Source organism: Salmo salar, chromosome ssa04 (assembly GCF_905237065.1).
Source record: "Salmo salar chromosome ssa04, Ssal_v3.1, whole genome shotgun sequence".
NCBI classification, from domain to species: Eukaryota; Metazoa; Chordata; class Actinopteri; order Salmoniformes; family Salmonidae; genus Salmo; species Salmo salar.
The window spans coordinates 52,560,810-52,584,588 of record NC_059445.1 but is presented as its reverse complement, the minus strand read 5'-3'; the positions used below and the strand labels follow the sequence as shown (position 1 = coordinate 52,584,588).

Genomic DNA, 23,779 nt, shown 5'->3' with positions numbered 1-23,779 from the left:
TATGTTTGGGGAGTCTCCCACATGCCTTTTGGCAAACACCAAACGTGTTTCCTTATTTTTTTATTTTAAGCAATGGCTCTTTCTGACCACTCTTCCATAAAGCCCAGCTCTGTGGAGTGTATGGCTTAAAGTGGTTCTATGGACAGATACTTCAATCTCCGCTGTGGAGCTTTGCAGCTCCTCCAGGGTTATCTTTGGTCTCTTTGTTGATTAATACCCTCCTTGCCTGGTCCGTGAGTTTCGGTGGGCGGCCTTCTCTTGGCATGGTTGTTGTGGTGCCATATTCTTTTGATTTTTTAATAATGGATTTAATGGTGCCCAGTGGGATGTTCAAAGTTTCTGATATTTTTCTATAACCCAACCCTGATCTGTACTTCTCCACAACTTTGTCACGGACCTGTTTGGAGAGCTCCTTGGTTTTCATGGTGCCGCTTGCTTGGTGGTGCCCCTTGCGTAGTGGTGTTGCAGACTCTGGGGCCATTCAGAACAGGTGTATACATGCTGAGATCATGTGACAGATCATGTGCTACTTAAATAAAGTCCACCTGTGTGCAATCTAACAAATTATTTGACTTCTGAAGGTAATTGGTTGCACCAGATCTTATTTAGGGGCTTCATAGCAAAGGGGGTGAATACGTATGCACGCACCACTTTTCTGTACACATTTTATTAGCATTTTTTTAAACAAGTAATTTTTTTCATTTCACTTCACCAATTTGGACTATTTTGTGTATGTCCATTACTTGAAATCCAAATAAAAATCTATTTAAATTACAGGTTGTAATGCAACAATATAGGAAAAACGCCAAGGGGGTGAATACTTTTGCAAGGCACTGCAGGCCTGATCACCGACAACAACGGGACAGCCTATAGGGAGGAGGTCAGAGACCTGGCCGGGTGGTGCCAGAATAACCACCTATCCCTCAACGTAACCAAGACTAAGGATATGATTGTGGACTACAGGAAAAGGAGGACCGAGCACGCCCCATTCTCATCGACGGGGTTGTAGCGGAGCAGGTTGAGAGCTTCAAGTTCCTTGATGTCCACATCACCAACAAACTACAAACTATGGTCCAAACACGCCAAGACAGTCATGAAGAGGTGCACGACAAAGCCTATTCCCCCTCAGGAAAGTAAAAAGATTTGGCATTGGTCCTCAGATCCTCAAAAGGTTCTACACCTGCAATATCGAGAGCATCCTGACTGGTTGCATCACTGCCTGGTATGGCAACTGCTCTGCCTCCGACTGCAAGGCACTACAGAGTAGAGGTCGACCGATTAATCGGAATGGCCGATTAATTAGGGCCGATTTCAAGTTTTCATAACAATCAGAAATCGGTACTTTTGGACGCCGATTTGGACTCCGATTTTTTTACACCTTTATTTAAATAGGCACGTCAGTTAAGAACACATTCTTATTTTCAATGACGGCCTAGGAACGGTGGGTTAACTGCCTTGTTCAGGGGCAGAACGACAGATTTTTACCTTGTCAGCTCGGGGATTCAATCTTGCAAACTTACGGTTCACTAGTCCAACGCTCTAACCACCTGCTTTACATTGCACTCCACGAGGAGCCTGCCTGTTACGCGAATGCAGTAAGAAGCCAAGGTAAGTTGCTAGCTAGCATTAAACTTGTCTTATAAAAAACAATCAATCAATCCTAATCACTAGTTAGCTACACATGGTTGATGATATTACTAGTTTATCTAGCCTGTCCTCCGTTGCATATAATCGCTTAGGTACACGTTGCTCCAACCATAAACATCAAAGCCTTTCTTAAAATTAATACATAAGTATATATTTTTAAACCTGCATATTTAGTTAATATTGCCTGCTAACATGAATTTCTTTTAACTTTGGAAAATGTGTCACTTCTCTTGCAACAGAGTCAGGGTATATGCAGCAGTTTGGGCCGCCTGGCTCGTTGCGAACTGTGAAGACTATTTCTTCCTAACAAAGACAGCCGACTTCGCCAAACGGGGGATGATTTAACAAAAGCGCATTTGCGAAAAAAGCACAATCATTCCACGACTGTACCTAACCATAATCATCAATGCCTTTCTTAAAATCAATACACAGAAGGATATATTTTTAAACCTGCAAATTTAGCTAAAAGAAATCCAGGTTAGCAGGCAATATTAACCAGGTGAAATTGTGTCATTTCTCTTGCGTTCATTGCACGCAGAGTCAGGGTATATGCAACAGTTCGGGCCGCCTGGCTCGTTGCGAACTAATTTGCCAGAATTTACGTAATTATGACATAACATTGAAGGTTGTGCAATGTAACAGGAATATTTAGACTTATGGATGCCACCCGTTAGATAAAATATGGAACGTTTCCGTATTTCACTGAAAGGAAAAACGTTTTGTTTTCGAGATGATAGTTTCCGGATTCGACCATATTAATGACCAAAGGCTCATATTTCTGTGTGTTATTATGTTATAATTAAGTCTATGATTTGATAGAGCAGTCTGACTGAGCGGTGGTAGGCAGCAGCAGGCTCGTAAGCATTCATTCAAACAGCACTTTCGTGCGTTTTGCCAGCAGCTCTTCACTGTGCTTCAAGCATTGCGCTGTTTATGACTTCAAGCCTATCAACTCCCGAGATTAGGCTGGTGTAGCCGATGTCAAATGGCTAGCTAGTTAGCGGGTGTGCGCTAATAGCGTTTCAAACATCACACGCTCTGAGACTTGGAGTAGTTGTTCCCCTTGCTCTGCATGGGTAACACTGCTTCGAGGGTGGCTGTTGTCGATGTGTTCCTGGTTCAAGCCCAGGTAGGAGCGAGGAGAGGGACGGAAGCTATACTGTTACACTGGCAATACTAAAGTGCCTATAAGGACATCCAATAGTCAAAGGTATATGAAATACAAATTGTATAGAGAGAAATAGTCCTAGAATTCCTATAATAACTACAACCTAAAACTTCTTACCTGGGAATATTGAAGACTCGTGTTAAAAGGAACCACCAGCTTGCATATGTTCTCATGTTCTGAGCAAGGAACTTAAACGTTAGATTTCTTACATGGCACATATTGCACTTTTACTTTCTTCTCCAACACTTAGTTTTTGCATTATTTAAACCAAATTGAACATGTTCCATTATTTATTTGAGGCTAAATTGATTTTATTGATGTATTATATTAAGTTAAAATAAGTGTTCATTCAGTATTGCTGTAATTGTCATTATTACAAATAAATAAAAACAATCGGCCAATTAATCGGCAGCGTTTTTTTTTTGGGCCCTCCAATAATCGGTTTCGGCGTTGAAAAATCATAATTGGTCGACCTCTACTACAGAGGGTAGTGCATACAGCCCAGTACATCACAGGGGCTAATCTGCCTGCCATCCAGGACCTCTACCAGGCGGTGACAGAGGAAGGCCCTAAAAATTGTCAAAGACCCCAGCCACCCCAGTCATAGACTGTTCTCTCTACTACCGCACGGCAAGTGGTACTGGAGCGCCAAGTCTAGGACTAAAAGGCTTCTCAACAGTTTTTACCCCCAAGCCATAAGACTCCTGAACAGGTAATCAAATGGCTACCCAGACTATTTGCATTGTGTGCCCCCCCAACCCCTCTTTTACGCTGCTGCTACTCTCTGTTTATCATATATGCATAGTCACTTTAACTATACATTCATGTACATACTACATCAATTAGCCCGACTAACCGGTGCCCCCGCACATTGGCTAACCGGACTATCTGCATTGTGTCCCGCCACCCGCCAACCCCTATTTTACGCTGCTGCTACTCTCTGTTTATCATATATGCATAGTCACTTTAACCATACCTACATGTACATACTACCTCAATCAGCCCGACTAACCGGTGTCTGTATATAGCCTCGCTACTGTATATAGCCTCGCTACTGTTATTTTTCACTCTCTTTTTTACAGTTGTTTTTATTTCTTTACTTATCTATTGTTCACATAATACCTTTTTTTTTACTTAAAAATTGCACTGTTGTTTAGTGACTAAGTAAGCATTTCACTGTAAGATCTACACCTATTGAATTCGGCGCATGTGACAAATAAACTTTGATTTGATTTGTCTGGGTTTGTAAGGGCTTTTAAGAAAATTGAGGAGTTGAAAAGAGAGTGTTGTGTTTTACTTAGGCCTGATCAATGACTATAGGATCAAAGTAGTCTGTGTTTAGTCATTTTCAACTACAGTCTATATAGTAAATAATATGTAGTGCACACACAGTGCCATTAATATGGATGGGTGTGTTGTGGGGTTTAAGATACTTTGACTGAGTTGGGCAGTCTCCTAACAGCAATCCTTCAGCTCATGCATATAATATAGCCCATGTGCATGCAATCAAACAAAGTTAAGATAATAATGCAAAATAGAAGTTTGTTTCTGCATTGTTCTATAGCACAGCTAACACTCTGCCTTTCTTTTTCTCTGTCTTTTTTATCTGCTTCTCCCTGCTCACTGTTTCTCCTGCTTTAGTATCACTCTCACTCTCCAATAGCATTACATCATAGTTGAACTCTCCTCCCACACACTCTGCAGCCTGAGGTCATAACCCTGCACTTATGCCCTGCTTTACTTGGAGACAGATACAGGTTGAACTGTATGGAGACAGATACAGGTTGAACTGTATGGAGACAGATACAGGTTGAACTGTATGGAGACAGATACAGGTTGAACTGTATGGAGACAGATACGGGTTGAACTGTATGGAGACAGATACGGGTTGAACTGTATGGAGACAGATACGGGTTGAACTATATGGAGACAGATACGGGTTGAACTGTATGGAGACAGATACAGGTTGAACTGTATGGAGACAGATACAGGTTGAACTGTATGGAGACAGATACAGGTTGAACTATATAGAGACAGATACAGGTTGAACTGTATGGAGACAGATACAGGTTGAACTGTATGGAGACAGATACAGGTTGAACTATATAGAGACAGATACAGGTTGAACTGTATAGAGACAGATACAGGTTGAACTGTATGGAGACAGATACAGGTTGAACTGTATGGAGACAGATACAGGTTGAACTATATAGAGACAGATACAGGTTGAACTGTATAGAGACAGATACAGGTTGAACTGTATGGAGACAGATACAGGTTGAACTATATAGAGACAGATACAGGTTGAACTGTATGGAGACAGATACAGGTTGAACTGTATGGAGACAGATACAGGTTGAACTATATAGAGACAGATACAGGTTGAACTGTATAGAGACAGATACAGGTTGAACTGTATGGAGACAGATACAGGTTGAACTGTATGGAGACAGATACAGGTTGAACTATATAGAGACAGATACAGGTTGAACTGTATAGAGACAGATACAGGTTGAACTGTATGGAGACAGATACAGGTTGAACTGTATAGAGACAGATACAGGTTGAACTGTATGGAGACAGATACAGGTTGAACTGTATGGAGACAGATACAGGTTGAACTATATAGAGACAGAAAGGTTTCACTGAAAGGGTATATGGAGTATATTTTATAACCATGACCTTATGGTCTGGTGACCTATGTGTATTTATATAGAGACAGAAAGGTTTCATTCAGGGTATAGCCATCCACGCCACTGCGCTTGACTTTACTGCCTAGTTATGTTTGTTCAGTTCAGTTGTATCCATATAATGTAGGTTTAAGTAGGTGGGGACAGATAGGTTTGACTGCTATGCATGGGCAGCAGCAGTAAGTGTTTACAGAGTCTGTTCCTTTTAGCCTCAGGTGTTGCTCTGCTCTCCAAACCGGTTAAGTTGGACCCAGCATCAGGGCCAGTTAATCCAAGCCTGTCACCACAGCCTCTATCTACCACCTTCCTTTTACTGGAGAAATCACTGGAATGTTTCTATGTCAGACACACCCAGCCCAACTCAAAGTGTCATAAAAAAATAGATGCACCCCCCAAGTAAAAAATAAGTTCACATGACCCTCCCCTTGTACTGTAACGTTTTGTGCACAACCTTCCCGACTCCTACAATTAACTCAAAATAATGTTTATGACCACAAATAACAATAACTCTAGTGATCTTGTATTTTTTAAATGTGGATATCAACTTTGCCACTTCAGCATGCTTTTGTGGTACTGTCGATGCCACTCAGATTGAGGGTTCACTGATCACCACGGACAAGCTCACTCTCCCTGCCTATTTCATTAGGCCTACACTACGATCAGAGCCAGCTGCAGACAGTGATCATCTAGGGGGAAATCAGATTTTCAACATTTTTCTGCTATATTTATAATGATATAAAATACACTGAGTATACAAAACATTATTTACATGCACTATATACAGTTTAAGTCGGAAGTTTACATACACCTTAGCCAAATACATTTAAACTCAGTTTTTCACAATTCCTGACATTTAATCCTAGTAAAAATTCCCTGTTTTAAGTCAATTTGGATCACCACTTTATTTTAAGAATGTGAAATGTCACAATAATAGTAGAGAGAATTATTTATTTCAGCTTTTATTTCTTTCATCACATTCCCAGTGGGTCAGAAGTTTACATGCACTCAATTAGTATTTGGTAGCGTCGCCTTTAAATTGTTTAACTTAGATCAAAAGTTTTGGGTAGCCTTCCACAATAAGTTGGGTGAATTTTGGCCCATTCCTCCTGACAGAGCTGGTGTAACTGAGTCAGGTTTGTAGCCTCCTGGCTCGCACACGCTTTTTCAGTTCTGCCCACACATTTTCTATGGGATTGAGGTCAGGGCTTTGTGATGGCCACTCCAATACCGTGACTTTGTTGTCCTTAAGCCATTTTGCCACAACTTTGGAAGTATGCTTGGGGTCATTGTCCATTTGAAAGACCCATTTGCTACCAAGCTTTAGCTTCCTGACTGATGTCTTGAGATGTTGCTTCATTATATCCGCATAATTTTCCCCCCTCATGATGCCATCTATTTTGTGAAGTGCACCAGTCCCTCCTGCAGCAAAGCACCCCCACAACATGATGCTGCCACCCCCTTGCTTCACGGTTGGGATGGTGTTCTTCGGCTTGCAAGCCTCCCCCTTTTTCCTCCAAACATAACGATGGTCATTATGGCCAAAAAGTTATATTTTTGTTTCATCAGACCAGAGGACATTTCTCCAAAATGTACGACCTTTATCCTCATGTGCAGTTGCAAACCGTAGTCTGGCTTTTTTATGGCAGATTTGGAGCAGTGGCTTCTTCCTTGCTGAGCGGCCTTTCAGGTTATGTTGATATAGGACTTGTTTTACTGTGGATATAGATACTTTTGTACCGGTTTCCTCCAGCATCTTCACAAGGTCCTTTGCTGTTGTTCTGGGATTGATTTGCACTTTTCGCACAAAAGTACGTTCATCTCTAGGCGACAGAACGAGTCTCCTTCCTGAGCGGTATGACGGCTGCGCGGTCCCATGGTGTTTATACTTGCACACTATTGTTTGTACAGATGAACGTGGTACCTTCAGGCATTTGGAAATTGCTCCCAAGGATGAACCAGACTTGTGGAGGTCTACCATTTTTTTCTGAGGCTTTGGCTGATTTCTTTTGATTTTCCCATGATGTCAAGCAAAGAGCCACTGAGTTTGAAGGTAGGCCTTGAAAGACATCCACAGGTACACCTCCAAGTGACTCAAATGATGTCAATTAGCCTATCAGAAGCTTCTGAAGCCATGACATCATTTTCTGGAATTTTCCAAGCTGTTTAAAGGCACAGTCAACTAAACTTCTGACCCACTGGAATTGTGATACAGTGAAATAATCTGTCTGTAAACAATTGTTGGAAAAATTACTTGTGTCATGCACAAAGTAGATGTCCTAAGCGACTTGCCAAAACTATAGTTTGTTAACAAGAAATTTGTGGAATGTTTTAAAAAATTGTTTTAATGACTCCAACCTAAGTGTATATAAACTTCCGACTTTAAATGTACATGCTATTTCCATACATTTTCCACCAACAGGTTTCCGTGCCAATGCACCACACAACCAATAAACAAAGCATACCGACTTTGGGAGCTTCAATATCATGGTTTGCGTTTTCAACACCACAATAAATAGACTGTCGATTTCGCCAAACAGAAAATACATCCCTCCCTACCTTGTAGAAGGCATGGCTTGACAATCTCCGAATGTCATTACACAAACTTGGTGTTTGTATCAGATTATTTCCATTCATCAAATGGCTGCTGCACAGTTTGGATTGATTGATTGATTTTATTTGTCAGTAAAAAAACAAATATATACAATACCCTTCAAAAGTTTCGGGTCACTTAGAAATGTCTTGTTTAAAAAAAATAAAATAAATTGTCCATTAAAATAACAACAGTGTAGACATTGTTAATGTTGTAAATGACTATTGTAGCTGGAAACGGCTGATTTTGTATGGAATATCTACATAGGCGTACAGAGGCCCATTATCAGCAACCATCACTCCTGTGTTCCAATGGCACGTTGTGTTAGCTAATCCAAGTTTATAATTTTAAAAGTCTAATTGATCATTAGAAAACCCCTTTCCAATTATGTTAGCACAGCTGAAAACTGTTGTTTTGATTAAAGAATCAATAAAACTGGCCTTCTTTAGACTAGTTGAGTATCTGGAGCTCCGCATTTGTGGGTTTGATTACAAGCTCAAAATGGCTAGAAACAAAGAACTTGCTTCTGAAACTCGTCAGTCTATTTTTGTTCTGATAAATGAAGGCTATTCTATGCGAGAAATTGCCAAGAAACTGAAGATCTCGTACAATGCTGTGTACTACTCCCTTCACAGAACAGCGCAAACTGGCACTAACCAGAATAGAAAGAGGAGTGGGAGGCCCCACTGCAAAACTGAGCAAGAGGACAAGTACATTAGAGTGTCTAGTTTGAGAAACAGAAGCCTCACAAGTCCTCAACTTGCAGCTTCATTAAATAGTACCCGCAAAACACCAGTCTCAACGTCAACAGTGAAAAGGCGACTCCAGGAGGCTGGCCTTCTAGGCAGAGTTCCTCTGTCCAGTGTCTGTGTTCTTTTGCCCATCTTAATCTTATATATTTTATTGGCCAGTCTGAGATATGGCTTTTTCTTTGCAACTCTGCCTAGAAGGCCAGCATCCCGGAGTCGCCTCTTCTAGCAAAATGAATAATGCATAGAAATAAAAGGGTATTGTCGGACATTATTCATTCTAATCAGACAGGTTTTTTACATGGACGATACATTGGAGATAATATAAGGAAAGTACTGGAAACAATAGAACACTATGAAAAATCTGGGAAACCAGTGCTGTTTTTTATAGCTGACTTTGAAAAGGCTTTTGATATGTACGACTGGAGTTCATATATCTAAATGCCTGGAGCCTTTCAATTTTGGAGAATCTCTTATAAAATGGGTTAAAATCGTGTATGGTAACCCTAGGTGTAAAATAGTTGTCACAGATAATGTCGTTGTGTTGAAGGGAGGACCAATACGCAGCGGGAATGTGGATACTCACCTTTTTAATAAAACACGAGCAAAGCATCCACAGGAAAAAAAACAATAAACAATACTCACGACGAGAACAGTGTGGCAGGCTAAACAAAGCATTGCTCACAAACAACTACCCACAACCACAAAGAAAAACACACACCTGTTTATAGGACTCCCAATCAGAGGCAACTAGAAACACCTGCCTCCAATTGAGAGTCCAGCACCCAACCTACACATAGAAAACCTACCTAGAACCTACACACAACACCACGTCCTGACCAAAACTAATACAATTACTCCCTCTGCTGGTCAGGACGTGACAATAGTAAATAATGGCGACTTCTCAGAAAGTTCAATAGGAGTCAAACAAGATTGTCCTCTATCTGCATATATGTTGATAATGGCCATCAAAATGTTAGCTAATAAAATCAGTTCCAACAATAATATCAAGGGATTAGAAATCCAGGGCTTAAAAACAAAGGTGTCATTGTACGCTGATGATTCATGTTTTCTTTTAAATCCACAATTTGGATCCCTCCACAGCCTCATTGAGGATCTAGATAATTTTTCGAACCTCTCTGGATTACAACCAAATTATGATAAGTGTACTATATTACGTATTGGATCACAACATTGTTTTACTTTTACATTACCATGTACCAATAAAATGGTTTGATGGTGAGGTGGATATACTCTGTATACATATCCCGAAATAAATACATGATCAGCAAAATAGACAAGGTCCTGCTAACATGGAAAGGTAAATACCTGTCTATTTGTGGAAAAATCACCCTGATTAACTCTTTAGTCATATCCCAGTTTACCTATTTGCTTATGGTCTTGCCTACACCTAGCGAACAGTTTTTAAAATTATTTGAGAAAAAAATATGCCAACTTATTTGGAACGGCAAGCCAGACAGAATTAAACAGGTCTATTTATATAATAAATATGAATTCTGAGGGCAGAAATGATTAAATATTAAAGCATTAGACCTCTCATTAAAGGCTTCAGTCATACAAAAGTTATACTTAAATCCAAACTGGTTCTCTAGCAAATTTGTAAGAATGTCTCATCCTATGTTCAAGAATGACCTGTTTCCTTTTATTCAGATTACAACCTCTCACTTTCAGTTATTTGAAAAGGAAATCATCTCCCAAATATCGCTATTTTTAAAACAAGCCATAGAAGGTTGGGTGCAATTTTAATTTAATCCACCAGAAAAGACAGAACAAATAATACAACAAATATTGTGGTTAAACTCAAATATTCAAATTGATAAAAAAACATAAATATTTGTATTTAAAAAAAATATATATATATTCTTCATAAATTATATCATAAATAGGACTGGTGGAGTTATGTCACACATGCAGCTAACAAAAACATATGGAAATGTCCGCTCTAAATTACAACCAACTATTTGCAGCATTACCACAAAAATGGAAGAGAAAAGTAGAAGGGGGAAAAAGTAAGGAACTTGTATGTCGGTCCTGTATTAAAGAACATAAATGGTTAAAGAAAATTGTGATAAATAAAAACGTATACCAGTTTCATTTGAGGACCCAAAAATTCACAGCTGTGCCATATAGATTGCAAAATAGTTGGGAACAGATTTTTGACGTACCGATACCATGGCACATGGTTTATGAACTGATATGCAAAACGATGCCGGATTCAAAACGTATAGTTTTTCAATTTAAATTATCATGCAAAATTCTTGCAACCAATAGAATGTTATTTATATGGGGGATACAACCTTCCCAGCTCCACAGATTTTTCTGCAAAGAGACAGAATCATTAGATCACTTGTTTTGGTAGTGTTTATATGTAGTTTGTTTTTGGTCACAGGTCCAGGAATGACAGAAGAATTGCAATATTTACCTAGAGCTAACCCTGCAGACAGAACTACTGGGTGATCTGAAACATCATAGTCAATCGATCAATAATATAATACTTTTAGCAAAAAAATATATTTTCAATTTACAATCTGTACAAACAATGAGAATAGAAAGGTTCAGAACTTTTGTGAAACATCACAGCACAGTTGAAAAATATATGGCAAATAGAAATCTAATATAAATGCTGTTAAGAGATAGATGGGAGGGTTGAATGGAGCTGAAGGTTGGGACTAATAACAACAAATAATAACAAGGTAACTAATGTAAAACCTTCTGTGTCCGTAAAACGTATATGGGTTAAGAAATTTTGTGAAAGAGCACAATTTGAAAGATATGGCAAATAGAACCGGATGGACATCATAAATAGATGGGCGAGCTTGAGGGTAGAGAAAGGACATGATTAAAAACAAACAAAATATAACTATTTTAAAAGAGTGTGTCCATAAAATGTATACATTATGTATAAGCTGGAAGTAGAGGCCTAAGCATTGTTGTTCACTAGTTTACTCCAATTAGGGGAGGGGTGGTATGGTTAGAAAGTAATAAAGGAAAATGTATATTAAAAAAAGAAAGGTCCACCAGCTAAAGGACAACCAGCCAACTTGACACAACTGTGGGACGCATTAGAGTGAACATTGGCCAGCATCCCTGTGTAACGCTTTCGACACCTTGTAGAGTTCATACCCCAACAAATTGAGGCTAGGGGAGGGGGGATGCAACTCAATATTAGGAGGGTGTTCCTAATGTTCTGTACACTCGGTGTACAATTATATAGATACAGACACATTAACGCCACAACACTGTTTACGTGCGTAGATCTATCTACGTGCATGTTCGTAGGTGGAGTCGTTTTTTGGGGGGCAGTGGATACTTTTCTTTGTGTTCCACCCAGAGTGGAAGTCCACCTTGTGTAGTGTATAACTACTAGGGGGCTTGGGGTGCTTACCAAGCAAGAGGGGCCGAGGTACTCTTTTTTACTCTAGCTATCGACGATATTTTAAATTCTGGATCCGGTGTTAGATGCCTGTTTACAAATGCTAGCTAGCTACATGTCTGGTGTTCTATGCTTTCAACACTACTTTTATAAGAGCACAAGGCGAGACCCAGATGCAGATGGTTAGAGTCCAAGATGTTTATAGAAGGGGTAGGCAAGAGAATGGTTGTGGACAGGCAAAAAGTCAAAACCAGTTCAGAGATCCAGAGGTACAGGATGGCAGGCAGGCAGAATGGCCAGGCAGGTGGGAATGGAGTTTAGAAAACAGGCAAAAGTCAAAACCGGGAGGACTAGTAGAAGAGAATAGAATAGTAGGAGCATGGGAAAAAACACGCTGGTTGACTTGAACAAACAAGACGAACTGGCACAGAGAGACAGGAAACACAGGGATAAATACACTGGGGAAAATAAGCGACACCTGGAGGGGGTGGAGATGATCACAGTTGAAACAGATCAGGGTGTGACAACTTTAAGTATTTAACTAGCTACAGAAGCAGAAGCAAACATGTCTGCCTCCAAGTTGGAAGAGCTTGAACTGCTCTTACTACACGTGAGAAATAAAAACAAACAAGGGGAGAAAATGGCATGTTCGTCCCCTGAACACTACGAGACAGGATGATGCAGAATACATGTCTCTCGTCCGACCTATGCGAAGCATTGACGAGGAAAGACATTTTCAATACTTTCGGATGTCGACTGGCGGATTTGACGACCTTGGTTGACGTGGGCGCTTTTGATCGGGAGGGAGATGCGAGAATCTTCTCGTGAAGCAAGTTCTGCTCCCGCTACCAAGGCCAGAGTGCACGCCGGGGACCCAAACACTGTTCCCATATGTCTTTGTGGGAGAAAAAGCATTCCCTCTGAACATCAACATGATGCTACCATATCCAGGTAAGATACTGTAAATGCATGTGACTGGTAGTATTATAATGTGAAAATTATACTAATGTGAATAGAAGTTGTAATGATATGCCTCACATAAAAGTGCTCTGACATCTCAGTAGGAGGATGGGGGCCTATGTCCGAAGTATAGACTATACAGTTTTTACAATACACATTTCATAGCCTTCATGTGCCTGTTCAACACTAATGACATGCTTATTTTATTCAAAAGGTTCTTCTGGCCTTGATGATGCCAAGAAGATATACAACTACTGTCACTCAAGAGCCAGAAGAATTTCAGAGATCTGCTTTGGCATCTTTGCTCTGAGCCCCTATGGTTCCCCAGAGAAACCTGAGACCATTGTGAAGGCCTGTGTGGCTCTCCACAACTACCTACGCACCACGGACACTGACAACACAGAGTCATCAACACAGTACATCAACCCCACGTTTGTTGACTACTCCGCACCCACTGGGGACCTGCATCCAGGAGAGTGGAGACAGGTGGTACAAGAAGACACCGGCTTCCTGGACCCAAAATACATGTTGGCAGACAGGGCAACTAGAGTTGCTATAAATAGCATTTAGGTCTACTTCCTCACACCAGCTGGTCGGTTGTCTTTTCCAAAATAATTGATATTTTGTCTTTCTTGGTTTCATAATTTTCCTTCAATTCGCAAGAGGCTGAATGTATTTCACAGGAGAAAGCATCCGAGCAAGTAAAACAGCACCGCTCTGTCTCTACATGTATGCCATCTATCTCATGCTGTCTGGTCCAAACGAGTATGACATTGTTGCCGCCCGTAGCATTGAAGGCAAGGGAAGCCAGTGAGCGAGCTCATCTGTGAATGGTCCTGGCACACCAAAAAAAAGTGTCAAGTGAAGCTAGCTTGGATTTGGCGTGACTCTTATCAAATCCCATTGAGAGCATACAGTGCCTTGCAAAAGTATTCACCCCCTTGGCGTTTTTCCTATTTTGTTGCATTACAACCTGTAATTTAAATGGATTTTTATTTAGATTTCATGTAATGGACATACACAAAATAGTCCAAATAGGTGAAGTGAAATTTTAAAAATAACTTGTTTAAAAAAACGGAAAAGTGGTGCGTGCATATGTATTCACCCCCTTTGCTATGAAGCCAGTAAATAAGATCTGGTGCAACCAATTACCTTCAGAAGTCACATAATTAGTTAAATAAAGTCCACCTGTGTGCAGTCTAAGTGTCACATGATCTGTCACATGATCTCAGTATATATACACCTGTTCTGAAAGGCCCCAGACTCTGCAACACCAACAAGCAAGGGGCACCACCAAGCAAGCGCCACTATGAAGACCAAGGAGCTCTTCAAACAGGTCAGAGACAAAGTTGTTGAGAAGTACAGATCAGGTTTGGGTTATGAAAAAATATCTGAAACTTTGAACATCCCACGGAGCACCATTAAATCCATTATTAAAAAATTGAAAGAATATGGCACCACAACAAACCTGCCAAGAGAGGGCCACCCACTAAAACTCATGGACCAGGCAAGGAGAGCATTATTCAGAGAGGCAACAAAGAGACAAAAGATAACCCAGAAGGAGCTGCAAAGCTCCACAGCGGAGACTGGAGTATCTGTCCATAGGATCACTTTAAGCCATACACTCCACAGAACTGGGCTTTACGGAAGAGTGTCCAGAAAAAAAGCCATTGCTTAAATAAAAAAATAAGCGAACATGTTTGGTGGAAGAAGGTACTCTGGTCAGATGAGACTAAAATTGAGCTTTTTGGCCATCAAGTAAAATTCTGTCTGGCGCAAACCCAACACCTCCCATCACCCCAAGAACACCATCCCCACAGTGAAGCATGGCGGTGGCAGCACTATGCTGTGGGGATGTTTTTCATTGGCAGGGACTGGGAAACTGGTCAGAATTGAAGGAATGCTGGATAACGTTAAATACAGGGAAATTCTTGAGGGAAACCTCTTTGTCTTCCAGAGATTTGAGACTGGGACAGAGGTTCACCTTCCAGCAGGACACTGACCCTAAGCATACTGCTAAAGCAACACTCGAGTGGTTTAAGGGGAAACATTTAAATGTCTTGGAATGGCCTAGTCAAATCCCAGACCTCAATCCAATTGAGAATCTGTGGTATGACTTAAAGATTGCTGTACGCCAGCAGGAACCCATCCAACTTGAAGGAGCTGGAGCAGTTTTGCCTTGAAGAATGGGCAAAAATCCCAGTGGCTAGATGTGCCAAGCTTATAGAGACATACCCCAAGAGACTTGCTGCAGTAATTGCTGCAAAAGTTGGCTCTACAAAGTATTGACTTTGGAAGGGCTGAATAGTTATGCACGCTCAGGTTCTTTTTTTTGGTCTTATTTCTTGTTTGTTTCACAGTAAAAATAGTTAGCATCTTCAAAGTGGTAGGCATGTTGTGTAAATCAAACGATACAAATCCCCCCAAAAATCAATTTTAATTCCAGGTTGTAAGGAAACAACGGGTCTGAATACTTTCCGAATGCACTGTATGTTTTCTTCCTCTGGGTGATGACAGTGTCATAGTAGGATCCCCTTGAGCTACACAATTTTTGTAAACATGGTATTTTTCACTGGTTTTGTTGTTTGGATTTTGCTGTTTTTCTTATTCATACTTTTTAAATCACAATAAAGACAGACACTTCATTCTCATGTTGGTTTTGTTTGTCATATAATTTTTGAAGGCTAGTACAGACTACAGGGCTTAGCATGGTTCTGTAACATGTAACAACAGAATGACTGCCTGACATTAAGGCTTGACCCCCCAAGACATTACCCTCATCTAAATGGCCATGTACGACCTTGTGTTATGTGTAAGTGGCCTTTAAACCATTTCAATGAGGACCTTCCTGGTATGGCACATGGGCGAGAATGGCTGTCTAGCTGTAGACAGTAAGAACATACCCTATCTACATAATCTCAGCAAAAAAAGAAACGTCCCTTTTTCAGGACCCTGTCTTTCAAAGATAATTCATAAAAATCAAAATAAACTTCACAGATCTTCATTGTAAAGGGTTTAAACACTGTTTCCCATGCTTGTTCAATGAACCATAAACAATTAATGAACATGCACCTGTGGAACAGTCGTTGATACACTAACAGCTGCCAGACGGTAGGCAATTAAGGTCACAGTTATGAAAACTTAGGGCACTAAAGAGGCCTTTCTACTGACTCTGAAAAACAGCAAAAGAAAGATGCCCAGGGTCCCTGCTCATCTGCGTGAACGTGCCTTAGGCATGCTGCAAGGAGGCATGAGGACTGCAGATGTGGCCAGGGAAATAAATTGCAATGTCCGTACTGTGAGACGCCTAAGACAGTGCTACAGGGAGACAGGACGGACAGCTGATTGTCCTCCCAGTGGCAGACCACGTCTAACTACACCTGCACAGGATTGGTACATCTGAACATCACTCCTGCGGTACAGGTACAGGATGGCAACAACAACTGCCCGAGTTACACCAGGAACGCACAATCCCTCCATCAGTGCTCAGACTGTCCGCAATAGGCTGAGAGAGGCTGGACTGAGGGCTTGTAGGCCTGTTGTAATGCAGGTCCTCACCAGACATCACTTGCAACAACGTTGCCTATGGGCACAAACCCACCGTCACTGGACGAGGCAGGACTGGCAAAAAGTGCTTTTCACTGACGAGTCGCGGTTTTCGTCGAAGGAATGAGCATTACACCGAGGCCTGTACTCTGGAGCGGGATCGATTTGGAGGTGGAGGGTCCGTCATGGTCTGGGACGGTGTGTCACAGCATTATCGGAATGAGTTTGTTGTCATTGCAGGCAATCTCAACGCTTACAGAGAAGACATCCTCCTCCCTCATGTGGTACCCTTCCTGCAGGCTCATCCTGACATGACCCTCCAGCATGACAATGCCACCAGCCATACTGCTCGTTCTGTGCGTGATTTCCTACAAGACAGGAATGTCAGTGTTCTGCCATGGCCAGCAAAGAGTCCGGATCTCAATCCCATTGAGCACGTCTGGGACCTGTTGGATCGGAGGGTGAGGGCTAGGGCCATTCCCCCCAGAAATGTCTGTGAACTTGCAGGTGCCTTGGTGGAAGAGTGGGGTAACATCTCACAGCAAGAACTGGCAAATCTGGTGCAGTCCATGAGGAGGAGATGCACTGCGGTACTTAATGCAGCTGGTGGCCACACCAGATACTGACTGTTACTTTTATTTTGATCCCACAGGGACACATTATTCAATTTCTGTTAGTCACATGTCTGTGGAACTTGTTCAGTTTATGTCTCAGTTGTTGAATCTTGTTATGTTCATACAAATATTTGCACATGTTAAGTTTGCTGAAAATAAACGCAGTTGACGGTGAGAGGACATTTCTTTTTTTGCTGAGTTTACAAAGCACTACAAGCTTACTGAGTGACTGTTTCAGAGTACAGAAATATTTTCTGCGACAATTGTAAGTAACCAGACAAAGACATTTGCAGACCTTTTGCTAGAAATGTATTTATTTAAATGAAAAAAATATAACGGAGGAAAATTGTGCAATGTAAAACACAGGGTGCAAATAAGAAGACCATTGTGCCGAACAAAAGGTGCTTTAGGAATGTTGTGCTAAGGGGAAATAAGAGATCCAATACAACAAACTCGACAAAGGCAAAGCAGTAGATTATCCACCACCTTAACATGTGAATGATAAAATAACATTCTAAATACCCAGCAACATAACTTGTGAATAAGAGAAAAAAGCAATATAGAAAAACATGTTAAACACCAACATCTGTACGAATGTCTTTAGTACACACGTTCAGTTTTTGGGTTGAGACGGGGGGCAGACTCAAGGTATTGATCGTTGATCCCCAAAAAATGCGGCGTCATGTCCTTGACATGCGATATGGTTGTCAGGAGGAAGATGCGCCATCGATGATTTAATGGTGTCAGAGGGCACTTGCAGGACTCTGTCCTGACTGGCTGTTGTGTGGCTCCTCCACTTTGATAGATCAGACAGGGAATACTATCACTCTCTCTCTGTCTACCTCTTAATATTTAGACTGTAGTGTTTTGAGCCATACATATTTTATTGTTGTTAGGAAACCGTAGAGACTATAGTCAGAGTGACCTGGCATTGGTTTGATAAGACAACTCCCCCAAACCCCCTCCATGCTTTGGTAAGCAATGCATATGAGTGGTGTTTCTAGGTGTTTCTAGAGCGACAAGGAACAATCCATGTGAAGAACACGCACAAGAGTTGCTTGTCTTAATATTGCATAAGGGTTACACAAGGGTTGGTTAACTTTATGACTTGGAATGTAGACACAATATGGCCATGTGCAGAAAGTCAAGGCCACATGGTTGGTCTGTTGACTTTGTGGAAGCTACTCAGGATGGATGGAATCTTCAGTGGCAAAATACCTGTTGAACCAATTCAAATCAACTAGCTACAGGTGCCGTTTTAGCAGTTAGATAATAAAAAACATAAGTTATTGGTGAGTGTGGTGTGTGGTGCCTGGATAACAACCTCTCCCTCAAAGTGATCAAGACAAAGGAGATGATTGTGGACTACAGAAAAAGGAGGACTGAGCATTCTCATCGGCGGGGCTGTAGTGCAGCAGGTTGAGAGCATCAAGTTCCTTGGTGTCCACATCACCAACAAACTATCATGGTCCAAACACACCAAGACAGTCGTGAAGAGGGCATGACAACGCCTTTTCCCCCTCAGGAGACTGAAAAGATTTGGCATGGGTCCTCAGATACTCAAAAGGTTCTACAGCTGCACCATCGAGAGCATCCTGACTGGTTGCATCACCGCCTGGTATGGCAACTGCTCGGCCTCCGACCGCAAGGCACTACACAGGGTAGTGCGTACGGCTCAGTACATCACTGGGGCCAAGCTTCCTGACATCCAGGACCTCTACCAGGCGGTGTCAGAGGAAGGCCCAAAAAATTGCCAAGAACTCCAGCCACCCTAGTCATAGACTGTTCTCTCTACTACCCCACGGCAAGCGGTACCAGAGGGCCAAGTCTAGGTCAAAAAGGCTTCTTAACAGCTTCTACCCCCAAGCCATAAGACTCTTGAACAGTTGATCTAATGGCTACCCGGACTATTTGCATTGTCCCCACCCCTCATTTTTACGCTGCTGCTACTCTCTGTTTATTATCCATGCATAGTCACTTTACCTCTACCTACATGTACATATTATCTCAATTACCTCGACTAACCGGTGCCCAGCACATTGACTCTGTACCGGTACCCCCTGTATATAGCCTCGCTACCGTTATTTTATTGTTGCTCCTTAATTATTTGTTATATTTCTATTCTTTTTTTTTCTTCTTAAATCTGCATTGTTGGTTAAGGTCTTGCAAGTAAGCATTTCACTGTTGTATTCAGCGCATGTGACAAATACAATTTGATTTGAGTTGAGATAACTTCAACAGATTCTCTGTCCCCCTCCGCCAGCAAAACATCTGGAACCTGTATCAATTCTGAGAACTGCCAACCTGTCACAATTTTGAAATACTGCTGAAAAACAACAGAACATCTTAATTGTAACAAATAATCAATCCTGGTCCTGGAGGCCATGGATCTGCCAAGATTTATTGGTCTCCGTCTGATTGTTCAAGAGCAATATAGAGCCAGAGTCATTGTCAGTCATTTTACCCATTCCTACATCCTGGCAACCATGACTGTTGACAGCCATATATGATAGACATAACCTAGAACAGTTGAATGTCTTGTAATATAGTAAACCCACTGTAGGGTGATTAATTCAATAAGTATAGATGCCATATTGCTCTTTCATGACATGATGATGGTGGGTATGTCTCTCTCTTTTGCTTGCGACAGATTGAGGTCTAAGATTCAACTCGTTCCCACTCTTTTTCCCCAGGAGGTGGAGGAGGTTAAAGAGGAGATGGTGAACATCGTTAAGGAGCAGGTAGTGAAGAGGGTGATAGAGAGCGTGTCTCAGGTGGGGATAAAGAGTGAGGTGAGGGAGGTAGAGCCCGTGGTGAAGATGGACACACGTTTCTTCGGAGAGCTGCTGGCGGAGGTTTACAGGAAGAACTGTGACATCCACACCTGCATCTCAGAACACGTGGCCAAGATACGTGGAAGGTGTGTTTTGATTTTCTCAACATATAGCCATATATATATATATATATATATATATATATATATATATATATATATATATATATATATATATATATATATATATATGTATATGTATATGTATATGTATATATATATATATATATATATATATATATATATATGTATATGTATATATATATACACACACACACACACACACACACACACACACACACACATATATATATATATATATATATATATCTTTTCCCCCCAGCACAACACGTAACAGAATCAATAACAAATAAACAAGACAGAAACCAAAGGGAGAGTGTAAATCTAGATCCTACTGAACTGGCCAGACTAGGTGTCACGATATCCTTAGATAGCAGGAAAGGGGTAGAGTCAAGCGCAGGAGACTGAGGTCCGTTGAACAGACGTTTAATACAGCCAAGAGCAAACACAGCAACAAGGCAGAGTGCACAATCAACAAAAGGAAGGAGAACAGCTCCAAAATCCAAATAGACGGGGCGCAGCCCGGCAACCCTAATGCCTGACAAAATACACGGCGTAGCAGAACATAAGAAAATCCTGACTACCACATAAAACATGACAAGCAACAATCCCGCACGAATCCCCAAACGAAACAAACTAAATACCCCCCACTAATGACTAACAAGGAACAGGTACAGAACTAAACAGACATAACCAAAAGACACAGAAACATGGATCGGTGGCAGCTAGTAGGCCGGCGACGACGACCGCCGATCACCGCCCGACCGGGGAGAGGCGCCACCTTCTGTGGACGTTGTGACACTAGGCTACAGTATGAAATACAGTGGCGGGGCACACACCCCAACAGCCCTCGCAAGGACCGAGGGCCCACGAGCTTTGGAGGCCCCCCAGAGGTTGGCCCCCCTAGATAGTATATGAAGAAGTCATAAGCAATAAAAAATAAATATATATATATTACAGGAAATGAGCTTTAAAATTGCAATATTTTCTCTCAGCCTCATGGATATTTTTTGGGGAATAGCAGGAAATTAGCTCAGGGATTCTTAAAAGTCAGGACAATCCTTGTCCCGCAGGGGAACTTTATTTTTTTTGTTGAATTTTGTTGCGTTATTTGAGTTTCTAATGTACATTTAGGGGAATTTTATATGGAAAATATTTGCTTTTAAGATTTTTCTAAATACTTTAAATATTATACATTTCCATGTCGGCTCAATGCCTGGAAATGCCCTTGTCCGGAACAAAGGATCCTAATTTCAAACTCTAAAAAAGTGTTTAAAATTCAAAACATTTGCAATAATGGATATTAACTGAAACATGATCTTATGTAGTTTCTTGCAATAGCCCTCTGTGAATTTAAAGAATATTTCTCTCAAAACTGTGATTCCTAAAAGATGTGTCCGGAGATTTGGTCAACACCGTCAGATTGACTTGGAATGAGCAGGGTAAGCTATACCATAGGGGCCCTTATTCATGTCCTCATTACATGTAGAAAAGTGTTGGTCCCAAGTTTCATGAGCTGAAATAAAAGATCCCAGAAATGTTCCATATGCACTAAAAGCTTATTTATCTCAAATTTTGTGCACAAATTTGTTTACATCCCTGTTAGTGAGCATTTCTCCTTTGCCAAAATAATCCGTCCACCTTGCAGATTTGGCATATCAAGAAGCTGATTAAACAGCATGATCACTACACAGGTACACCTTGTGCTGGGGACAAGGTGTACCTGTGTGCACAACACAATGCCACGGATGTCTCAAGTTTTGAGGGAGCGTGCAATTGGCATGCTGACTGCAAGAATGTCCACCAGAGCTGATGCCAGAGAATTTAATGTTAGTTTCTCTACCATAAGAAATGTTGTTTTAGACAATTTGCCAGTGTGTCCAACTGGTCTCACAACCGCAGACCCCCTGTAACCACACCAGACCAGGACCTCCCCATCCGGTTTCTTCACCTGCGATTGTCTGAGACCAGCCACCCTGACAGCTGATGAAACTGCGGGTTTGCACAACCGAAGAATTTCTGCACAAACTACCAGAAACCATCTCAGGGAAGCTAACCTGTGTGCTCGTTGTCCTTACCAGGGTCTTGACCTGACTGCAGTTCGGTGTTGTAAGCGACTTCAGTGGGCAAATGCTCACCTTTCATGTCCAATGGCATGCTGGAGATGTTTGCTCGTCATTGATGAACCCCGGTTTCAACTGTACCGGGCAGATAGATGGCGTCGTGTGGGCGAGCGGTTGGCTGATGTCAACGTTATGCCCTATGGTGGCGGTGGGGTTATGGTATGGGCAGGCATACAAGCTACAGACAACAAACACAATTGGATTTTATCGATGGCAATTTGAATGCTCAGAGATACCGTAATGAGATCCTGAGGCCAATTGTCATGCCATTCATCCACAGGCATCACCACATGTTTCAGCATGATAATGCATGGCCCCATGTCGCAAGGATCTGTACACAATTCTCATACTCATCAGACATGTCACCCATTGAGCATGTTTGGGATTGCTCTGGATGGATGTGTACGACAGCATGTTCCAGTTCCCGCCAATATCCAGCAACTTCACACAGCCATTGAAGAGGGGTGGGACAACATTCCACAGGCTACAATCAAGAGCCTGATCAACTCTATAGAAAGGAGATGTGTCGTGCTGCAGGATGGCAAATGGTTGTCACAGCAGATACTGACTGGTTTTCTGATCCATGCCGATACAATTTTTAAGGTATCTGTGATCAACAGATGCATATCTGTATTCCCAGTCATGTGAAATCCATGGATTAGGGCCTATTGAATTATTTCAAATGACTGATTTCCTGATATGAACTGTAACTCAGGAAAATATTTTAAATTGTTGCATGTTGCGTTTATATTTTTGTTCAGTGTACATTTAACTAAGTTTTAGAGTCATAAAGTAACTGACGAAAACCAAAATTGCTACTGTGTGTACCACTTGAATGAAGAAGAAAAATGAATTTTTTGTCACCTCCACAAAACATCAACTCCAACAGATTCTTGTCTATCGTCAACTCCATCAGAGTACTGAAAGATCTGATAAAATAATTGTTTTATTGTGTATTTATAAATGAATAATTTTCCATATTTTACAAATGGAAAATACTCTTGCTTCAGGTCCTGAGCTATAGGCAGTTAGATTTGGGTATGTCATTTTGGGCGAAAATTGAAAAAAAGGGTCCGATCCTTAAGAGGTCAATCATGGCCTTTAAACACTTGTTGGACAATGATTTATGAAAAAAAAGAGGTTGTTCCTTAACATGGTGTGATAGCTGATACTTTGGTATATCAAAATATATATTTCAAATTATGTTAATATTAAGACAAATATTTGTGGAAAAAAAGTTGAGATTGTCTGGTCTTTCAAGAATCCCTGACCTCTAAAACATCAATATTTTCTTTCAACCTCATGGCAAAATGTGTGAAATAGCATAAGATTAGCGATAAAACGCCTCATTTTTCACTCTGCCCATTGGCAAAAGAAAAACACA

General features: G+C 41.2%; 1 protein-coding gene across 2 annotated transcripts in view; it reads left to right on the top strand.

Annotated features, from left to right (window-relative positions):
• The window catches only part of LOC106603589 (protein POF1B-like), a 49,322-nt gene that overhangs the window by 15,023 nt on the left and 10,520 nt on the right, over positions 1-23,779 (top strand). For both annotated transcript variants that reach the window (XM_014197454.2, XM_014197453.2), the window contains exon 3: positions 20,052-20,278. In XM_014197454.2, the coding sequence (XP_014052929.2) occupies positions 20,052-20,278 (227 nt within the window). The remainder of the gene's footprint in view (positions 1-20,051; positions 20,279-23,779) is intronic.